Source organism: Seriola dumerili, unplaced genomic scaffold (assembly GCF_002260705.1).
Source record: "Seriola dumerili isolate Sdu_G_001 unplaced genomic scaffold, Sdu_1.0 BDQW01000149.1, whole genome shotgun sequence".
Taxonomy (NCBI): Eukaryota; Metazoa; Chordata; class Actinopteri; order Carangiformes; family Carangidae; genus Seriola; species Seriola dumerili.
The window spans coordinates 9,383,515-9,404,522 of record NW_019174404.1 but is presented as its reverse complement, the minus strand read 5'-3'; the positions used below and the strand labels follow the sequence as shown (position 1 = coordinate 9,404,522).

General features: G+C 42.8%; 1 protein-coding gene across 1 annotated transcript in view; it reads left to right on the top strand.

Annotated features, from left to right (window-relative positions):
• The first annotated feature begins 2,364 nt into the window (after positions 1 to 2,364).
• The window catches only part of LOC111225371 (ribosomal protein S6 kinase 2 alpha), a 48,078-nt gene continuing 29,434 nt past the window's right edge, over positions 2,365 to 21,008 (top strand). The window contains exons 1-2 of the mRNA XM_022750195.1: positions 2,365 to 2,775; positions 10,309 to 10,353. Of these exons, the coding sequence (XP_022605916.1) occupies positions 2,713 to 2,775; positions 10,309 to 10,353 (108 nt within the window). The 5' untranslated portion in view covers positions 2,365 to 2,712. The remainder of the gene's footprint in view (positions 2,776 to 10,308; positions 10,354 to 21,008) is intronic.

The window sequence follows — 21,008 nt, the reverse complement described above, 5'->3', positions numbered from 1 at the left end:
GAGAAGAAAGAAGATGAGAGAAGAGGAGAGAAGAGAAGAGAAGAGAAATGACCAATGGTCGGCTGCACTAAATAACAAACACCAATATAGCATTATGAGGTGCCATGAATGCTCCCGTAGCAGCTGCTTATCCATCATATAGAGACAAATCGATGTGTTGAGGCGAGCTTTGGGAAGGCAGTGACTTATTTGGTTACTTATTATTAATATTACATACAATGTGAACGTGATGGAAAGCACTCCCCCTAGGTGGCATAATCTCACCTTCCGACCACCCTGTCAATGGGGTGGTATGGATTTGTAAGAAGATAAATTGGCTGTGCACTGACCCCACAAGCTTTGAGGGGAAAAGGAAAAAGCTTTTTTCTCTCGCCACTGACTCTCTTTTCCTTTCCTTGCTGTGTAGAAATGTGGAGGACAAGGTGCCAAGGAACAAGCATTTAATAAAAATCTGTGGAGTCCATATGTGCATGTTAGCATGACTTGTGTATGTGGATCGTGTAGGCATTGCTGCATGAACAGAAATACTATATGAGCTGCAGGAAAATGCACTAATGGGTGAACATGTTGAAACTGCAGTAAACCTTCAGACATGAATGAATGAATGAATGAATGAATAAATGTGGCAGTTTTTTTTGTTTTTTTTCCTGGAGTGAACAGAGAAGGTGTTGCATGGTAACAGCTTGGATACAAAGTCCAAAAAGCCACAGATGTGTCAGGAACATTGATATGCAGTTACACAAGATGGGAAGTGTTTTCCTCCCACAGATGATATCAGTGTGTTTAACCTGCCACAAAGCTGCAAGTGGCAGCCACAGGTTGGTATTTTAAACAGGCTTTTAACAATGGAGCGGCAGCATTTTGCATATGCAGCCTGCTTAGACAACACATCCGTCAAAAGACAGGCACCAAATCATAGGCTCCATTGTATTCCACTTAATTTCTAATTTTTTGTCTCTATGAAATGCCATGCCTCCTTCATCTCAATTTGAATCAAAAATGTATCTGATGCATCCACGGTGAGGCGGTTTGATGCTCTCCTGTTGCCAATAGTAACCAAAGCTGGCCAAGAGCAAAATCCACTCTGCAGTGAATGAAGCAGAGAAGTGTTGATGGTGGAGGGGTGTTTTTTTAAATATCACTGAGGATTACAAGGACCATCACAAGAGCATTTGTCAATGAAAGGACTGATGCATCAATGTAATGTCCGCACAGAATCCAACAACACTGGTCACGACCCACAATTCTAGTCTCTTCTATTCTTTAAATCTATTGTGTAATTTATTATGTAATTTTTTGGCTTAGAGGAGGTTGTGATGTGGGTCTAGAGGTCTTTCATTCAATAAAAAAAAAAAAAAAAAAAAATTAGTTTGGTAAAAGCAAGGCCACTGAGTGCATGGGGAGTCAGCTGCACTCTGCACTTCCATCTTTTGTGATCAAAGTGTACAGGATTATGCAACCAACAGATTTCTTTCCAGTGCTCTCATCTGCCATTGATGATTGACAGTTTTTCCTTTGGACACACACAGGCTCTACTGTAACCTCATCTGATGCACCTGCAGCATGCTGGAAACACTATAGGTCTCCAGTCTGCATTACGTATTTGCAGTTCATCTCTCCGCCGGATGATGGCGCGATCAGACCTGGGCGGCTCAAGTAGAAAAGGGGGCTGGATTAAAATCCTGTTGGAGTCTGCCAATAACAGCTCGAGTTTGAGCCTGCTCGTACTACAGAGCCACACTGAGGTCTCTGCGCGCATCACACACTACTGCAGGGAACCAAGCGGACGGAGAGACGAAGTCTTCCCTTTTTCTGCCCGGGAGAAATCACAAGCACACACAGGGGAGGAAGGCGTTAAGATTTGATCCTGGCGTCGATTGCAAAGGCAGCACGGACTCTGGCTAATTCCCTCCTTAGGTGGCATTAGACTCCTGCAGACTCCTTTTCCAGAGGGAGCTTGGATCACACGTTTGGGCTCTGCTCTCTTCTCCTTCTCCCGCTTGTGAAACCCCAAACCCCAAACCCCCCCCNCTCGTACTACAGAGCCACACTGAGGTCTCTGCGCGCATCACACACTACTGCAGGGAACCAAGCGGACGGAGAGACGAAGTCTTCCCTTTTTCTGCCCGGGAGAAATCACAAGCACACACAGGGGAGGAAGGCGTTAAGATTTGATCCTGGCGTCGATTGCAAAGGCAGCACGGACTCTGGCTAATTCCCTCCTTAGGTGGCATTAGACTCCTGCAGACTCCTTTTCCAGAGGGAGCTTGGATCACACGTTTGGGCTCTGCTCTCTTCTCCTTCTCCCGCTTGTGAAACCCCAAACCCCAAACCCCCCCCACCCCCTCCGAGTAGCCAGTGCGCGTAGCCGGTAGGACAAGAGGGTTTGTTTAGTGTTTATGGTGTTTTTAGTTGGATTACCACTTTCAGCAAACACACACAAGTGGCCAAGCGACGCCGAAGTCATATCAAGGGATTACAATTGTTTGTAGAGCTCTTGGTTGTGCTCGCAGAAGGCTGCACGCGCGTCATCTTCCTCTGAGCACAGAGCAAAGTGCTGGGAAATCCGCTCCACCTGGACTCGCGACCTGAGTGAGGAGCTTCTGAGTGAACTGCACCTGACAGGAGCAGCAGGAGAGACGATCTCGGGAGACCACATTCGACACTCGAGCAGCAGCTGAAGGGGAGGAAACTGTGAAAATCCCTGCGAAAATGCCTCTTGCACAGATCGCGGAGCCATGGCCCACAATGGAACTAGTGCAGCTTGAGACGGAGGTAATGAGAGGTGAAATGTGTCGCCGCTGTTTTTTTTTTTGTTGTTGCACGCTTTGTCTGAGCAGTTTTTGCTCAACTTTGATTTCCAGGGTCAGGGGAAATTAAAATGGGGTGAGTGAGTTCATTTTTATGAGACAATTTAAGCAGTTTATTGTCCACTTTGTGGGTGTGAGTGCCAAAGTGATTATTAAGAGTAAAGTGACTAAAATGATTGGACACCCACTCTATTTGGTTTACTTAAGACTTTCCACAGCATACAGAGCCTGGGGAGTATAGACTCCATTTATAATTCATAATATTAATAGTATGCATTTTTAATCATGGTAACTCAGAGTGTGATGAATAGGTTGTTCGTTTTCCAGAGGACATGTCAGTGTGCCACTTACAACCTCACTGACAATCATGTACAGGCCTGTTATAGGCTGTGATTGGCCGCCTTAACCAAGAGGGGAGATGTTTCATCATTTCCCATCATTGGTTTTCAAAGAGCTCAAATTAATAAGACTCCACTTTTCCTCCCTCTTCCACTGTGGCTCACAGGCAAGCTCCATTTCAAAGCTCAGAACCACAGAGACCCAGACAGTCTGTGATCTAAAGGAAAACGCAACCGGCTCATCATCACTGTCTGTCACTGTTCTCACCTGTCAAGTGGTTTCCAGTGCCTTGCCAGTGTGTGAAGAGCTTGTCATACATGGCACCACAAAGTAAAGGTATAGGGAGAGAGTGTCCTCCGCTTATGGCGACAGGCTAAGCTGTCAGTACATTTAAAATTCAACTATGTGAATCATCGGTTTATTTCAGTAACGTTGGAGTTCTACCTTTTTAATATGGGCTGCAGGATGGGTTAATTTTTTTCTTCTTTTCTTATTCTTGCTAATAGTTTACAGTTTAAACACGCTTGCACCTGCACTTGTGCCACCAAAGTCATGCTGTATGTGCTCTCTCTCGCTCTGTGTTTGTGTGTGTGTGTGTTTCTGCAGAGTTTAACTTAAACAAAGAAGTGTCAGAAGTGTCTGATTACTACACAGCAGGTAGAGGGTGACATTGTTGAGCACGGACGCTCTAAAAGATTGAACATTTTACAATCTTCTGCCAATAAAACCTCAGAACATGTAGAATTTAGGACAATAGAGAGAGAATAGCGACTTTAATGTGGTCCAGACCCCTATTATTCTGATGCAGCATCATTATTCATGAACCCATCAATTGCCTCTTGAACAGACGGGTTGCTTAGAGAATATGCATCCATCACACTCTGGTTCTTTTGAGCAGACGTAGGCCACACAGAAGCAACCTGTGGCACTTTAGGCTGCACTGTAATATAACACTGAAGGCTTTATCTAAATGTACCAAATTGTCTCTTTTGAATTAGTCTGCCAATTAAGCGGGCGATGCGAGCATGTGATACCCATGCTTTTGTGTGTCTGATCTCACTGATGAATAGCTCTGTGCACAATATTACAAGGTGTCCTCAATCAGCTTCACGAGAGATGAGTCTGATTATGAATGAGGCTCATTTCTCGGGCGGGATAACGGGATAATAATTTGATGGCATTGGAATAAATGTGGGCACTGGGAAGAAAAAAAGACGTCCTGGAAATGATTTGCAAAAATTTGAAAGTGAAAACTGACAAGTCAAGTTAATGAGTCTTGACTCATTAAGCCATGCCATTAATCAGAAGAGAGCTACAACTATCGAGGAGGTAGAAATGATTGCTTGCACACTTAAGAGATACAGGCGTCACAGTTAATTTTAGAGCAGAGAAACAGCAGTGTTGGTGCATATGATGAATGAAAAACCTGCACGTGAGGCACTTCAGGTAATTTAGAAACAGTGTCATCCTGACACAGTTTGTTCAGCAGACTCCACTATTTCCAGTATTCTGCAGCATGCGAGTTGGCTGAGTAGCATATCACAGCTGAACAGATGGTGGTGCCAAGAGTGATAAGTTTTATACAGTAAAAAACAAACAAACAAAAAAAAACCCTGCCTTTGTGTAATGCTCACAACTCTTTGATAAACTAATTTGTGAGATTCTTGCTAAAAATACAGAATATGTGAGTAAATATCAGCCTATATAAAATAAGGAGGAATTATTTTTGTTCCTACGTATCAGTATAGACAGCCCCAGAAATCCAGTATCTGTGATCAATTTAATCACACCAGTCACCGCCAGTCAGAGTGGGATCGATGCCATTTATCTCTGTCACCAACCTACCAGCCAGCTGCACACTTTGGTTCTTCCCGATGGCGGAGAGAGAGAGAGGGAAAGAGAGAGGGAGAGTTGGCTCGGGGCTCGGATTGATTGAGCATAAAGAGCAAGCGAGAGTGGAGACCATGCCAGCGAACATGTTGTGGGAGTCAAAAGGGAAGCACACGAGCAATGGGAGTCTATCTGGTCATGTGGACAGATGGGACGGACATACTTTTTTTGGCTGAAACACACGCATGCACAGAGTGATTTGCTCTGATGACGGCCGGCTGATGGGATGGCTGCCCCCCCCCCCCCCCCCCCCCATCACTCATTATGTGAATGCTTCTGTTTGGAAGCAGAGAAGGTGTCATGAATGGGGAATCAGACTCGCTCGCCTCTTGTATTTTTGAAGTGAAGCGAGCAAGAAATGAATGTGCAAAGAGAGCTATTCAAAATATTTACTTGGTTAATCCCTTTTTATTCATCACCGAACCATGTCTGCAGTGAATTAAGTGAATCTCAATGAATCATCTGATGAAGACTCTTCAGCAGATCATCCCCCATCCTGTCCCAGTTGAGTCACTACCACCTGCATTGGTCACTGTCACTACTACGTTAAGACGGGTCGACCAAAAGATCTGAATCATGCTTCTGTCAGCGTTTAGTTGTCATTTCCACTACAGATATATGCCAAATGAATCCACATGCCCTTAAGCTAGGTAAAACCTAGAGTCCGGTGTAACTTTGTTACTTTGGCTCAGCTCATTGATTCACACTGGTGATTGTGAAACTTACTAAATTTCTACAGTGTAGCATGGCTGGAGGGAGTGGATTAAGTGAATGACATTTAGTTCCTAAAAACTCAAGAACTATGTTTATAAAAGCTTTGTTGCATAACCATTGAGTTTGGCACAAAAGCTGTAATGACCAGCTGGAGATGCAGTGGAGTGTTTATCAGGTAGTTTGCTGCTTATTTTCTCACTGTACACTTAGTTGAAAATATTGATCTATATTGCCTGCTCTCGCTGCAGCCTGGATTTGACTGTTTATTTATTTATTTTTCTGCTCATGCAGTAGCTTGATGAGACACTTTTTAAAGTTAAGTTTGGTGGTTCCTGCCTCTGAGGGGATCATTTTATTTTATTTTATTTTATTCAACCATTGTTTGATTGCATATTATTTCTCACCCTGTTCACTGCTAGCCTCTCATTTCTTTGCATCAGCTAGGTTGAACCTGCCGTCTTACTTTTTCAACCTGAGCCCCTCTGTCAGATAACAGGCTTTCTAACTACGCCTGCCTGTTTCCATAAGATGACAAGCAAGATGGTGCGATAACAGTATTTGGTAAAGATTCAGTTCCCAGGTCTGGATTTAAATGTGTTAGTCTGTATCTGGACTCAGATCTGCGAGGCTTCAAATAATTCCACGCTGTTACTTATATAGTACTTTACATTTCAAAAGACAGGGCAGAGTAAAAAGTGTAAGTGTGTATTTATGTAAGCAACACTGCACAAGCTAGGATTTATAGAGCAGGACTGTACAAGCCTAGATGTTACAGGAGAGGTACAGAGACTAGAGTGGAGTCTTGTTTCTTCATTACGTAAGGGGAGGTGTAGAGGAGAAAGTAGGGTTAATGAGAGGAATCTGCACCATGTTTGTTAGCCAGGTGTGGTCAGCAGTGTACACTCAAGTTCTTGTGCAAGTGTGCATGCTCGGGTCATCATGCTTTGCTCTGCATGTGTGTGTGTGTGTGTGTGTGTGTGTGTGTGTGTGCATGCATGCAGTCTTCGCTGCGGCTAATCTGGGTGTGACCCGCGGAACACCTAAGCAGGACTGTGGGAGCGGAGGAGGGCTGGGTTGGGCATGTGATAACACAACCCTTTACTTGATAGGTGCCCTGGGAAATTGTGGTCTCATTTCTTTTCGAATGTTCAGAAAGTGTTGAATGTGCATCGACCAGTGAAGCAAAGACTGTGTGTTGTGCATCCACAGTCAGGCAGTGAAGCAGGTTTGGTGCTGAAAAACCTAATTACTTCTCTCCACACTTTCATGGTTGCTGATGTTGGGGAGAAACCTTTTAGCACAGACTAAAAAAAAAAAAAAAGAAAAAAAAAGAAGACAAATAGAAATAGCTAATTCCATTTTCTGGCACCAACCAAAAGAGGAAATTAGTAACGTGACCTGCTGTCGATACTCAGTGGCAGGTTAGATTACAAGAAATTCAGTCAGATAGGATTACAGACACCGACAAAGTATGGTTATTGTGGTTCTTAGTTGCCTAGTTACAGGTCGGCGCTGCTCTAATGACACAAACATAGATTTATCTATCAAATACACACACTTCTAGCGCTCTAAGATTGTTTACTCGTCTAATCATATAGGAGTCCTGTGAGAAATTAAAAGTTCTCCTGTCTGGCTTAATAGATGAGTGTGTTTAGAGTTTGCTTGTGGCCGGTAAACTTCTTCTTTGAACATTTGTGTGCATCTTACTTATGCATTTGTACAACGTAATTGATGTACGTCCTCACTGTGTTTACAATATCACTTTTGTTTATTAATGTATTCAACTTTGAGTGTATTTTCGTGGCTGCTTGTGTGTATGTGCATGCCTGAGCTTTCACTGAGGAAGCCCAGGGGAGTGAAAACACCATTAACTGGGCCACTTGGATCAGCCATGCAGAGCTAATGAGGTTGAAATGTGTTGAGCAGCAACGTAGAGCAGGCATTGCTGACCGCACACACACACACACACACACACAGACACACACACACACACACACACACACACCGACTAACTCAGACAGTTGCACTCACTCGCTTAGGATTCCCACTCACCATACCGGGTTAGACAAAACCAACCACATACACCTCACCGAGGGAAGATAAAGGAAAGAATCAGTAAGTGGATTGATGTGGGAAGTGAGAACACTGAGATTAAATTTGTCTGCAGGGTTCATCATAGCAGCACGCACTCCACTTCCTCTTGGTTTTCGTTAAATTGTCACTCCCAGCACACATCTGTGCCTGACTTCGAACTGCACTTGGATGCTTAATTGCTTCCATTTCTCCCATGCCACCTCACATTATGCCTCATACAGCTTTTATGACGGGCACAGTTTGGCTAAATTAAATTGCCTCCCTTGAGATCGTGATTAAAGTCCAACCAGATGAACTGTAAAAATGCCAGGGGTTGGTGGCACTCAGCCAATTTATAGCTGTTGCTTGTTGCTTAGAGTGAAGCAGAGAATAAGGAAGTGCATCCAGTTGCCAGACACATCCAATCTTGCAGCGCAGACGAAAATGTGTTGTGATGTAGATCCACAGTCTGTGTTCATTCTCCTCACAAAGTCTTTTTTCCCTGCGGTATACAAGAGCCCAGAAAAGCTGCTCTGTTGTCACTGCCTGTGCCCCCCCCCCCCGGTGTCCCCACTCACTCTATTACCCTTTCGGTTCAGTGTTTGATTGTTAAGGCCACTGCTTGTCATTGTGTTGTTTGCCTGTCTATTTTGTGCAGTGTAAAGGAAGAGGAAGTGGGGAGAGGGCATGGAGGAAGTGAACAGCCTGAGGGTCGCCCCTCTGTAATGGAAAAACAAAGCAAGAGGCGGAAAAAAGGGGGGGGGGGGGTTATTGAGGGGGGGCTCACACTTGGCCAGACAACTTGACTCTGGGCCCAGAAGTCTTTCTTTGATCGTTGGAAGGGGTCAGTTATCATCATGGATTTATTTTCTCTTTCATCAGTGGGGCAAGTCTTCTTCATTAAAGGGGCACGCCCACCAATTTTACATGTCAAAGTTAATTTACTTGCTACAACTGCGTGTTGAGCTACGTTATGGGAAATGTAGGATCTCAACTGCATCGTTGTTTTTTTTTTAATTGGTGGGAAAGTGGAAGACATGAGACACTTCTTACCGTTTCCACTTATATGATGCAACAAGTGATGAACACCACTTATGGCATGGTGTTTTATTCATCATGTGCAGCATGAAAGTGAGCTCATTGGTCATATACAGCCATCTGGAACTGATTTTATACCATTTTGCATATTTAAAGATGCCATCTTGGGTTTTTAACACACTTAAAAATACTCTAATAAATAAATACTAGTAATTTGTCTGATGTAGCTTTTCAATAAAATTTGTAAAACTGCATCCACTCCTCCCAGAATCGATGATTCTACAAATACTGATCATTTCAAAAGTTTACTTGCTGGACACTAGAGATCCCTTACTTCACTGAGAAGCCCATTCTCATTGTACGTGTTTGTGACGTAAGTTGAATATTGTCTTCCACCTAGTCACAAGGTCATGCACGCAGGAGTTATGGTGACTCGTCAGCAGGTACATAACGGCCCTCTACTGTCAGAGTCTGCACATTGGAGGTCGGTGGAGGTCAAACATCCAAATGAAGTAACAGTAGCAAAAAGAAATGTTTGATTGGAGGGGGGACCTTTTTATAAACAAAAAAAAAAAGAAAAGAAAAATTTAAAAAAGGGAACCCAAAAATGCAATGCAAAATCTGTCTAATAATGTTTGAATGAATTAACAAAAAATACCCATCTGTGTATAGTGTGTAATTTTACACATGCAACCGGTTGTTTTTCAACCTCCAATATGTGGTTGGGATGGATCCAGGACTGATTTTCTAAGCCTCACCCTCTCCTATTGTGATCAATCAAGTCCTCTCTAATTGAACAAATACCACGAGTGCCACTGGACAACCCATCTTAGTGATGTTGTGTTTTTGTTCCAGTGCCTGTCTGGCCTCTGTAGACTTCACATGGGCAATAACAAGTGATGCTAATTTGACTTGACATCATAATGGCCCTCTGCTTTTTAAAAATCAAAATCGAACGTATCTCACAATATTACCTCTGTTCTCTGTTTATCATTCCCCTTGTTGTTCTTTAGCTTTGTGTGCAAGAGATGTATCTAATCACCTAATGTGACTGAAATCCCACTCTGTGTTCAAAGTTAGCCGCCCACTCCCGCTGTATCAACAACATGTTGATTTTCTGAATCGCCTTTGGCAAGCCGTTGTTTGACAAATAACAATGATTACCCTTCTCAGCAAGACTTACCTACTGGGGAACGAATGAGCGATGTGCATTTGTGTGTCAGCCTTAGATTATTAGGTTTGCCAGCGGAGGAGCAAAGTGCTGGATACAATGGACTGTTGCCACCCACACAGTCTTGCAAATATTCTGTTGCATCTCTCTCTCCCTCTCTTTCTCTTTCTGTGTCTCCATCCTTTACACACACACACACACACACACACACACACACATGATACATGCAGTGCCACACACACTGACTGTTTCCCTCGTTTGCTTTCTTGACAGAATGGGCAGAGCACTGCTGAGGATGGAGTCACGCCTGCTGTCAAGGTACGTGGCTTCTCTGGGACACAGACACACACACACACACACACACACACACACACATACTCACTCACAAATGTGACTCATTCATATTCATGCAGCTTAACATCCAATAATTTAGACTGAGGACTTGGACACAACTTGTGCAAAGAATTCTTTTGTTTGTGCTTTTCTATGAAGGCGAAATTCCATCAAAGGGCAAATTCCTGTGTGAATCTTCATTTTGAGCCATTCCCATCTCCGCTGGAGGAGGAAGAGAAAGCCGCCATGGTCTCTCATGTCCATGCTCACAAATGTGTGACTGCGCGTTGATTTATTCATTTAGCAACTGCATTGACAGCCCACAGAGGGCATTAGCTGGCAGGAGTTTAATGTGTTGAATTCTGTCTGAGTGAGGCTGATCGAGCAACCGTGTATAGTGATGTGTCTGGGTCAATATTATAGGGCCATAGTATTACACACCCCGCATGTCCTCATCTGTCCTGCTAACGATGTTAACATGTCACGGGGAGACAAATATACACAGACGTGCACACACAGAAACACACGCTCACTGAAAATCATTGAGTCAGCCGTTTCCTGCCTCCTGGCCGACCTCTGCGCTTTATTGTCCAGCCCTGAAACGTGATCCTGTTTCCTCCAGTAGACTGTTACTCTCTAGCCGTGTAGCAGAGGACAAGGAAATGTTCTTCCTTGCTCAGCTTGTTTTTTTTTTTGTTTTTTTTTCTATCCTCACTCTCAAGGGGGAGAGGCTCTGACGAGCATGCCGTCTTTTCTTTCAGTTCAGAACAATGTGCTGTGACTGAGGCAGAGCTGAGTGCGCTGGATGAGAGAGAAGGGTTTCAGTCAAAGGAGTCAGCACACGGGGCAGAGCTGGTCAAAAACCACTAATGTTTGATGGCAAGAGATAAAAGACACAAGCTTTTTAGCTTGAACAGTAGAAACGTGCATTTTCAAAATAAAAAAATTAATATTATTGGTAAAATGGGCAGTATGATTGAAATCATTATCACAATATTAATAAGGATATTTTCCACACATGGTATGGCAAATGAATCAAATTAATTGTTACAACTTGCTCTGAATGTTCTGAACTTTTATTTTTCTCTGGATACTGATTTTTACCAATTCAACACCACTGCTCAGTTTTTGTCTAAATGTTATGGTACCTCACATCGTTTGGAATCATTTTAATGCCTAACATGAACCCAGAGATCGCTGAGGCACCTTCTGTGACAGAACAGATGCAGCTGCTAACAGAGACACTGAATTTCATTCTGACACTAAAAAAAGAACCTGGATTGGTCACATCATGGCAGACGCCTGATCCGTATAATGGGGTCAGTATCAGCACTGATACCAATCCTGCCTGTTGGATTGGTACATCCCTAATCATATCATCGCAATATGACTCTGCTAAAAGTCGATAATATTTCATTATGGCTCAGGCCTGGGCTGCCTTGTGATTATGTACTTTACATGTTGGGCTAATTGATTGGGGGGGGTATTTCAGTAATCTGATCATTTATGTAATCTTGTTAATTAGGATGGCCTCTTAACAAGCTGGTGTGCCTGGGAGTCTACAGGAGTGGTAGCTCATGTTTCTCAAAAGAGATGGATAGAAGGCGTAAGATAGGATAATATAATGGATTTTGACTTTCATGTGGTGAGAATAAGTCAGCAGTCTTTAAATAACCTCTTGAAATATACATCTGACTTTGAGATGCTGTTTGTTGTTGCGGATGAGGGTAGAGCAGGTCCCCAGACTGTTCTGGCACCATGCAAGTCAGGGCAGTCGTAACCAGCCGGTACAGCAATCAATACTGAGCTGCTGTCTAAATGCTTGGAATCTGATAATGGCTGCTGTTATCTACTCTAGCCATGGGAGTTACCTGGCTCCAGCAGTCCTAATGGGAGGGAGAGAGGGGGAGGGGACAAAGGTAACAATTGAGACCAAGGGTACCTGCCTTAGCTGGCTGATGCAAATGTTAAAACCTGAAATAGGCTTTAAAAAAAGGTAAAGTGATAGTCCTCAGCATTATGCTATATGTGTGCCTGTGTGTGTTTGAGGGCGGTGAGGTTAAGTCAGTCCTCTGCACCTGGAGAAAACATCCACAGCACTAATGAGCTATCACATTCCTCTATGACATTTCTTTCTGCGACTCCTCATATGGTATAAAACTTGGTGACTACAGAGGAGCATATTACCCAGCTAGCAGTGCTGCATTTGTCCCTCGCTCGCTTTTTTAAGAGCCATTAACCTGATAGTAAAGGTGACCGCAGCAAGTAAAGGTTAGGGGGGTCCACAGGGTTTTAACACAGTGACTCTGTGGTTGTTTTTTTAAGCGTTTTATTTTGTCATCTGTTTCAGGGGGGACACATTAAAACAGAATAAGGCGAGGTAGAAATCAAGTTAAATAGTTAATATTTTTTTTGCTTCAGTTGACTGACTACGATTAATCCTTTAGTCCAGTGGTTCCCAACCTGGAGGTCGAGAAGATTGTGAAACTAATATAAGGGGTCGTGAGGTGATTACAATGGTAGGAAATGAGACCATAACAAATCCTGATGCATAAAACTGTTCATTTTTTTAGACATTTCTTTTATCTTTGCCTCTTTTTGAGAAATGCTGTATATTTTCTTTTTACCTCTTGAGGCATCGAAAAACCATTCAGAAAAAACAGTGTGAGAAGGGGAAAATCACTAGCGATTGAGCGGCTCCCAGCTGAAAGGTGGAGAGTTAGTTTTTCAAAATAAAGGGAGAACAAGATTGTTTCTGGTAATTGATGAGGCTAATCTATTTATCAATCCCTAGTGAAAGTATCAATATCATAAGTAAAAAGACGATAACAACCATTTCTTTGTTATTGTACATTTGGTAGTTTAAAGAACTTGAAAAAAGTAAGATTCTATTGTAAAAGTAAAGTAGCTGTGACCAACAAACGGCCTCTGGTGAGGAGTATTGATGAGATGATCAGGCAGCAGAGCACAGTCACCTGAGAGGGTACTCAACGGATTCGTCTCGTCACAGGGGGATTACGCTACCCGTCAATTTACTCCCTGGCACAAAACCAGGCTGACAAAGATTTGTTCCCACACTAGTGTGGAAATTGGCCTATTTCTAGCAACAAATCATTTTGTCTTCTTTGCCCTTGGGGACACCTGCGAGGAAGACTTGTTCAAAAAAGCCGAACCAATTGGTATGACAGTTTCAATTTCTAAGAAAGAAGTGCCAGAATAAGGTGATCTGGGGGAAAAAAAAAAAACATGGCGTACTGTATGTGGTGAAAGGTCAGCTGTCTGCCACAGGACTGTCAAAAGGAAGTGAAAATTATTTAGCATAGCAGGAAAGAGTGACCTTACACAAGTTCCTCAGGGCATGGCGCAAGGTGGCAGCTATTTAACCCAATTTTGTATGATCTAGTATCAGCTGTTTGCCATTGATTTGCAGGCTAATCTAATCGCCACGGGAAATTCTGATGGATATTTTTCACAATTTTCTGACTGTTTTATTGGCTGAATGATAAATAAGTTACTAATGAAAATGCCAGATCAGTCAATAATGAAAATAATTATTTGTTGCGGCACAAATCCTCGAAAGCTTCAGCTTTGACCAATGAGGATGTGTCATCGATTTTAATTGCCGAACCAGAACACCAGCGAACTAGGATTTTCAGAGTTTGTGAAGCAAAGAATCCCACTATTTTTGAAAAAGATTGAAAATTAATGGCCTACAGCTGACAAAAGGGGAGAAGCCAGCAGACTGTCAAAAATAAAGAAACAGTTTCAGCCATGCGACGTTTGCAGCATCTCCAAATCAAAAACTCCTCTGATCAGGCACGATGACAAACTACAGATCTGATCAGACTCTCAGCAGCTAATTTATTCAGCCTGCTGTAATTTACCTAATCAAATACATTAGTCTGCCTCACTAATGAACTGATTGTCTTAATGAAGTAACAATAGTCTCTCGTTCTTAATTGTGTTTTGCTTTATTAGTGAAGCTGAGTCCCTTTCTCACCATCTATCCCGGGTTGTTTGTGACAGCGAGGACAATCTGCTGTGTTAGTAAGAGTAAAATACAATATGTGCAGCCATTCTACCCACGGCAAATATGGCTACTTATGCATTAAAGCCCCTGAAAACGTACCTTCCATTTTGAAATATTTCTCTACAGCACGAATTATTCATGACTAAATGAACAAACCTTTTTTTTATTTTGTAAATTTAGGAAAAACACCTCCTCAGTAATTATATATTAAAAGTTTAACCTTCATAATCTGCACCTTGAGGACTGTGTGGGAGGGCTTTGATCTGATTTGATTCAAACAGCCTGGCAACATAAGCAAACATCTCACCAACTGTCATCAGATTTTAATTTAAATGTTGCCAAAAACCTGGTGGTGCAGGGACGTATGAGACCTCACCTTTGTTTAACTGAGCCCCTTCCACCTCAAACACTTTTAAGAGTTCCTGACCGGCTGTAGTAAGGGTTCAAATGATATATAACGTTTTATACTTCTGCAAATCATACACCATAAATCTCAGGTGATGTCTGCTTAAAGTTACCCCGCTCTCCCTCCCGCCCCTGTTCTGGAAGTCAGGACAAACCTTTCAGGCCTTGTGCTTTTTTTTTCTTTTTTTTTTTTTTATTACCACAAATTGTCACAGATTATAGATTTTTACTTTTTATTACATTATGGCTGAATCTCGAGAAGTTGTAATGCTCCCTCGGCGTGAGGAGAATTGGTTGTCATGGTTTCACATCAAATCAACTGGCAGCCAGCCTGGCAAAAGCAAGTGGAGTTATAATTGGATAATTCATGATTTTCCTCCATCCCTGCAAATGGAGGACACATTCTGAGAAGACAGCTTTTGTAGGTATTATAGACATAAAGGCGGGAGCACAAGGCAGCCGCTGGAGCCATTGTGGTGTTATTGATTATAAGCTAAATGATGGGAAGGACCACACTGACGGAAAGTACAACTGAGACGTGAGTCATGTTTTGGCAAAAATATTACTTATTTTTGATTAGTCAATCGACAGAAGATTAATCAACAACAATTTTGCTGGTCCTTTTAAATCATTTATGAAGCAAAAATGTGATATTCTTTGGTTCCAGCTCATCACACGTGGGTTTTTTTTGTGTTTCTCAGTTTATGTCATTGTTACTTAAATACTGTATGTGTGGGTTTTGGACACTTGGTTGATTTGAAGATGTCACCTTTGGCTCAAGGAAACTGTAATAGGCATTTTCACAATTTTTAATATGTAACATTTTCTCCTGCAAAAACTACAAAACTCTAAAACTCTTGAAAAAGGACACTATATACTTCTTACAGTCACCTTTCAAGTCTACGTGAGGTGAATTCAGTTTTACTTTTTATGCAAGTGATCGTTTCATGTTTCAAAAAAAATCTCCGGTCGTTTGTCACTAAAATTGCTGTCATCTGCAACGTTCACTACATCATGTTGAGAAACAAACAGTATGTGGTCAATAATAAACGTAGTATGCAGTTTTACTTCTCTTGTGTGTGTGTGTGTGTGAACTCCCACCTACCAAGCATGAGGGTGGACGGCAGAGAGAGGTAATGCCTTTTCACATTGGTGTCAGTGACATTTTATGTAGCCTCCTAATGTAGATAATGGCTTTTTGCTGCAGCTAGGTGCTGAGCGAGTGGTATTTGTGCTTCACTGACCCAGTGACAAGAGGGCACTGCGGAGACGGGAGCGAGGGAACTGTCAAGAGCGTGAGTGGAGAGGGAATGGAGGGAGGAGCAAACGGCATAGGAGGACTGCAGAAGTGGAGAGAAGCGCGGAGAGGAGAGGAAGCAGTAGGCCGCTTTGGCATAGTTCTCCCTCCAGTCAGCCAGTCAGTCAGTCAGTCAGTTAGTCAGTCAGTCAGTCAGTTGTGGACACAGATGCAGCCGCACAGTTCAGAGCTTTGTGACTGAAGAAAGACTCAGTGTGCCACAAAGGAGGAAGTGGCAGAATAAGGCAGCACTTCAAACACACACTTTGGGGCTCTTGGGAATGACGTGTGTGAAGCAGATGCACACACACACACACACACACACACACACTCATCAGCTCTCTGTGAAGTGTGGTCCAGTGTACCTCTGGCTAATCTGTCCTTATCCTTAGATCAGTGACCGGGCTTACACACACACACACACACACACACACACACACACACACACACACACACTTGCAGTGCATCTCTGCCTTTCTGCTCATGTTTGTGTTAATCAAAAGAAGGGCTCAGTGCAGCCTTGGTGTTGAGTGTTTCCAGGACTGATTAAATATTTACCAGTATTTACGAGAGTGTGTGGGCAGGGATTGCTGCTTGCATGATGAGCTTTTTGACCCCTGGGCTACCGTAGAGCGCTGCAGGGCTGGCGAGTCAGGGAAATGGGGAAAGTCAAGGCTGCGTAGCCTCGCAGCGTGTATTTGTGTAACCATAAGCCTCTCTGTTTGCACATGCATGTTGTAGGCATGGCAACTGCTCTCTCTTTTCTTTCACAAGCCTGACCTCTCCAGTTCCTGTAGAATCAGTGTGTAATCTCAAATCCTGGATGGAGTTAAGATGGTCCAGGTGACCTAAGACACTGGTATCCAATCTGTTTCCTGCAGGGAGCAGTTGTGTATCCAGCGCTTCTTTCTCATGGCCATTGTGGCATGTTGTGAATTACTGTCCTATTTTAAGATAAACTTGATGAGATGATGCTCCGGAAGTCACATTGGTGAGGAATTAACCCTGCATGCCACTGATGTGCATATATCATAGCAGCTGCTGTAAGAAGATGCACTTTGTACCCATGTGTGTACATGTGTTTGTACATTCTGCTTGGATTCATGAGTGAGTAAGCGGAGTGCAAATCCCTGCCTCCTCATGAATAGTTGTGGTTGCTAAGTGACACTAATTAAGACAGTAGGAGATTGTGGAGACAGTGAAGTTGGAGACAGTGTTATAGGCCTATATATAAACTATAGCGCAAAAAGGCTGAGGAGGATGGAGAGGTGGGGGGGGGGTGAAAAGTAATGGGACACGAGAGAGAAGGAGAAGCTAAGCCATACTAGTCTCTTTCCTTTGACAGCAACAACAATATATACCTCCGGCTCTAGCTTCATATTTGCTGGAAATGTACAAGAGTGGTATCGGTTCTGTCATCTGACCCTCAGCAAGAAAGCAAATAAGCATCTTTCCCAGAACTATTTCTTTTAAGCGAAGTCTGCTCATGTGGAGGTTACCCAAACGCTTGTCCGCTCCCATCTTCCCCTCTCCGTGTCCAGCTGTCAAGAGGTGCACTCTCCTTAGTAGATCCGCTGCATGCATGGCTCCTTGGTGGGGTTTCAATCTGGTAAATTTGCCCTCAGAGGGTCTGATGGAGGAAAAAAAAAAAAAAAAAGGCAAAATCATTTAATTTCTACCTTCCCAGTTGCTTGTCTCTTCCTCTTATTTATGTCTTCCTAGCTTTAGCAATTTCCCTTTTTCTCTTGGCTCACATCCCTGCAGTGGCTGTTTTGCATTTTACCTCATGATGAGTTGCATCGTATCGTTTTCAAACCACTTCACTTCCTTGCCCCTTTGGGTTTTGCTGACTAATAGTAGGATTTATGTGAAGAAACTAGGCCTTGTGTATACGACAGTTTTGCAGCAGAGGTGTGTGATTTTTTTTTTTTTTTTGTTGTTGTTGTTTTGTTTTGTTTTTTAGCCCCGAGCTCCTACTGAAGCTCATACCCGCATCAGGATGAAGTTGTCTCTTATCTCTTTTTTTCTGGTGTGCCAGTGAGCTGAAGTTTGCAACATGGAACACATACATCAGTTTTCTAGTGTTTAATAAATAACCTGACACCATCTGAATATGTTTCTATTCCTCAACCATCTGCTGCTCCTGATTGCCAAGCTCCGATGAATGCCAAGAATTATTTGCAAATACTATGATGATCATATCTCCAAACCTGTGATTCTGAATCGGTTTGCTCGGAAAACGTCGGAATCTGAGCCCAGATACAATATTTGAACTGCATATTTGACATAATCACTTTCTCTCTGCCACGTTGACATCTTGTTCTTTGCCGTTTTTGTTTCCTCCTTCTCCGTAACCTTGAACCGTCCACGTTCAAACCACTCGAACCTCCAGTCGCTTCAGTTGTCCCAGTAGGTGATGGGTTGTGTACAAGGTGTGAATGTGTGTAACTAGAAAGATTGTGCAACAGGATATTGCTGGTAAAAGACTTGCATGCTCGTGAGCTTTCCATAGCTTAATAAAGGTTAAATGAATACAATTAAACTTTATTGGAGGAATGACTATAAAGACAGGCCGGCTGTGGAGGTGTACTTTCAGCCATCTCCTGTGTCTTGTTGTGTTTTCCTGCCCTGCACAGGATCATCAAACGTTTTTCAGAGCTGGGAAAGTGTCAAACATTTCTTAGAAAAACCTGATCACCGTCTTGCAACGGAGTGTGAAATCTTGCCAGAGGAGTAATGCATTATGCCGGCATCTGCTTGGCTGTTATCCCCAGTGAGCCGAGGCCTGTATTAACAAGGTTTGGACACGCCTTGGAGCTCCGCAGAGCTAAACACTTCACATTCCACGGCAGGGTGAGAGGGAGGGGTTATCAACAGCAGAATGGGGCTGGAGGTGAAGGGAACAGAGCTGTCTGTGACTGATTATGTCACGTTGGGCCTCAGGATGTAGCCTAACATGCACTTAATGTATTATTGTCTAGTCTGTGCACATGCTGTTGGTGTGGGTCTGTCTGTGGCAGTGTCTACATGTGTCTCTGGGTGCGCGTGGGATGTTTTCAGCCCTGAACTCAGTTGAACTTTATAAAAAAAAAAAAAAAAAAATGCATGGAATTAAATATACAATGTCCTCAGTTTATTCATCCTCTTGCCAAATAAACCCTGAAATACTGAAGCTGTTTATTTCTGTAAATCTAGTTTGTGGGTGTTTCTGTGTGTGTGTGTGTGTGTGTGTGTTTGTGTTTTGTGCATTTCCCAAATAAAATCTGACTTTGATTGAACAGGATCCACCACTAAGGGAAATAAAAAAGTGTCAACTTTTATATTTTAATAGGGGGAATTGCTGATGGCAGCACTGTGGCACAGCCTCAGAGGTGACATTGGTTGTGCCCATCACAGATGTGGCTCGAGCAAACACACACACACACACGCACACGCGTAAACGCACACAAACCATGACAACCAGTAAGAACAGCAAGCAGGCAGGGTGTGAGCTTGAGGGTGTGTGTTTTTATAGCATTGTTTTCCTGACAGCTCTGTCATTATATTATTCAGTAGTTTGAGAGCATTGTCTTGGTTTCTACTTTGTGACAGGACACCTTGGAGGCAGCCTACAAACACAAACACAGACACACACACACACACACACAGCAGAGACGCACACAGACGGATAGGACCCAGATATAGTCCAGACATAGACAGGGTCCACTGTTTGCCGGTCTGCCTCTGAAGCAAGGATGTTTGATTCTTTTTGCTTGTTTTTGTTAGACTACTCTTTTCCCGCTCCTCGATGCATTGTAGTGTACTTGTATATTCTCTTTTGTACATGACTCAGTTAGGAATCCTCTGAAACGACTGTTGCAGTATTATTATGCGGTATTATGTGCCGGCCGGTTGACAGAGCTCATTGCTCTTTGAAGTCTTCCCATGACCCCGTGCTTCATCTTTGTCTCTTTTTCCTCCCTTGGTAACGCACATTATTACCCTTCATACCTCAGCACCTCCTTTCATTTCCTGGGTGTGTGATTAGCTGCTAGTTAGCTAACACAGTAATGAGCAGAGGGCTGTTCATAAAAGATACAGCCAAGGGCTAGGCTAGCATGCCAGGAGCCAGTATTGGCAGGGTGGCAGCACAAAAATCTGACTCGAGAGCAGCTCCTTTGGACAGACAGATTTTTTTATTTTTTTATTTGTTCATACATATTTGAATGGACATTTTGTCTCGTCTCTTTTAATTTGAAACAAGTCTGCCAGCTATCCAAATGCCACATGTTGCTCTCCAAGGTTTAAAGAATACTTAAAACAGTTTGTGTTTTTATAATCAAAATAATATATTGAGATTAAGCAAATAGCTGATGAACTGTGAGAGGATTATGGTTCCATAAAATAAGATTTAGAGATTAAAGTCTCCTCTTGGAGCATGAATGTCTAAAAAAAAAAAAAAAAAAAAAAAAAAAAAAAAAAACAATATAAATGCAGCGTAATGTAAAGAGAAGAATCTTGTAAATATGGAGGTATACAGAGTGTAAAAGGATATTACTTTTGAAGGGTACACACTGAGCCGATGCAAAGATAATAGTGTGTATGCATCCAGTTGTAAACTTGCCCACACAGTATTTTATCAGGATAATAAAACACAGCTCAGATGGTGTTCCTGCTGTGTTCCACTTCCATTGTAACGCTTAATGTGTATAAGCCCTGTGCCCACGCCAGCAATTAATCATAAATGGGTGCCAGCACTTCCCAATTTAACCTGATTTGCACATAAATGTCAGTGGGCATCATGGGCCACAATGATGGCCCATCATCTACCGATGGAAATAATGGAAACCAATTATCCTACAATTAGCCCAGTCAGAATAACTGAGCAAATTAAGAACCTCAAAATGATATTGGGACTGTGTAAAGACA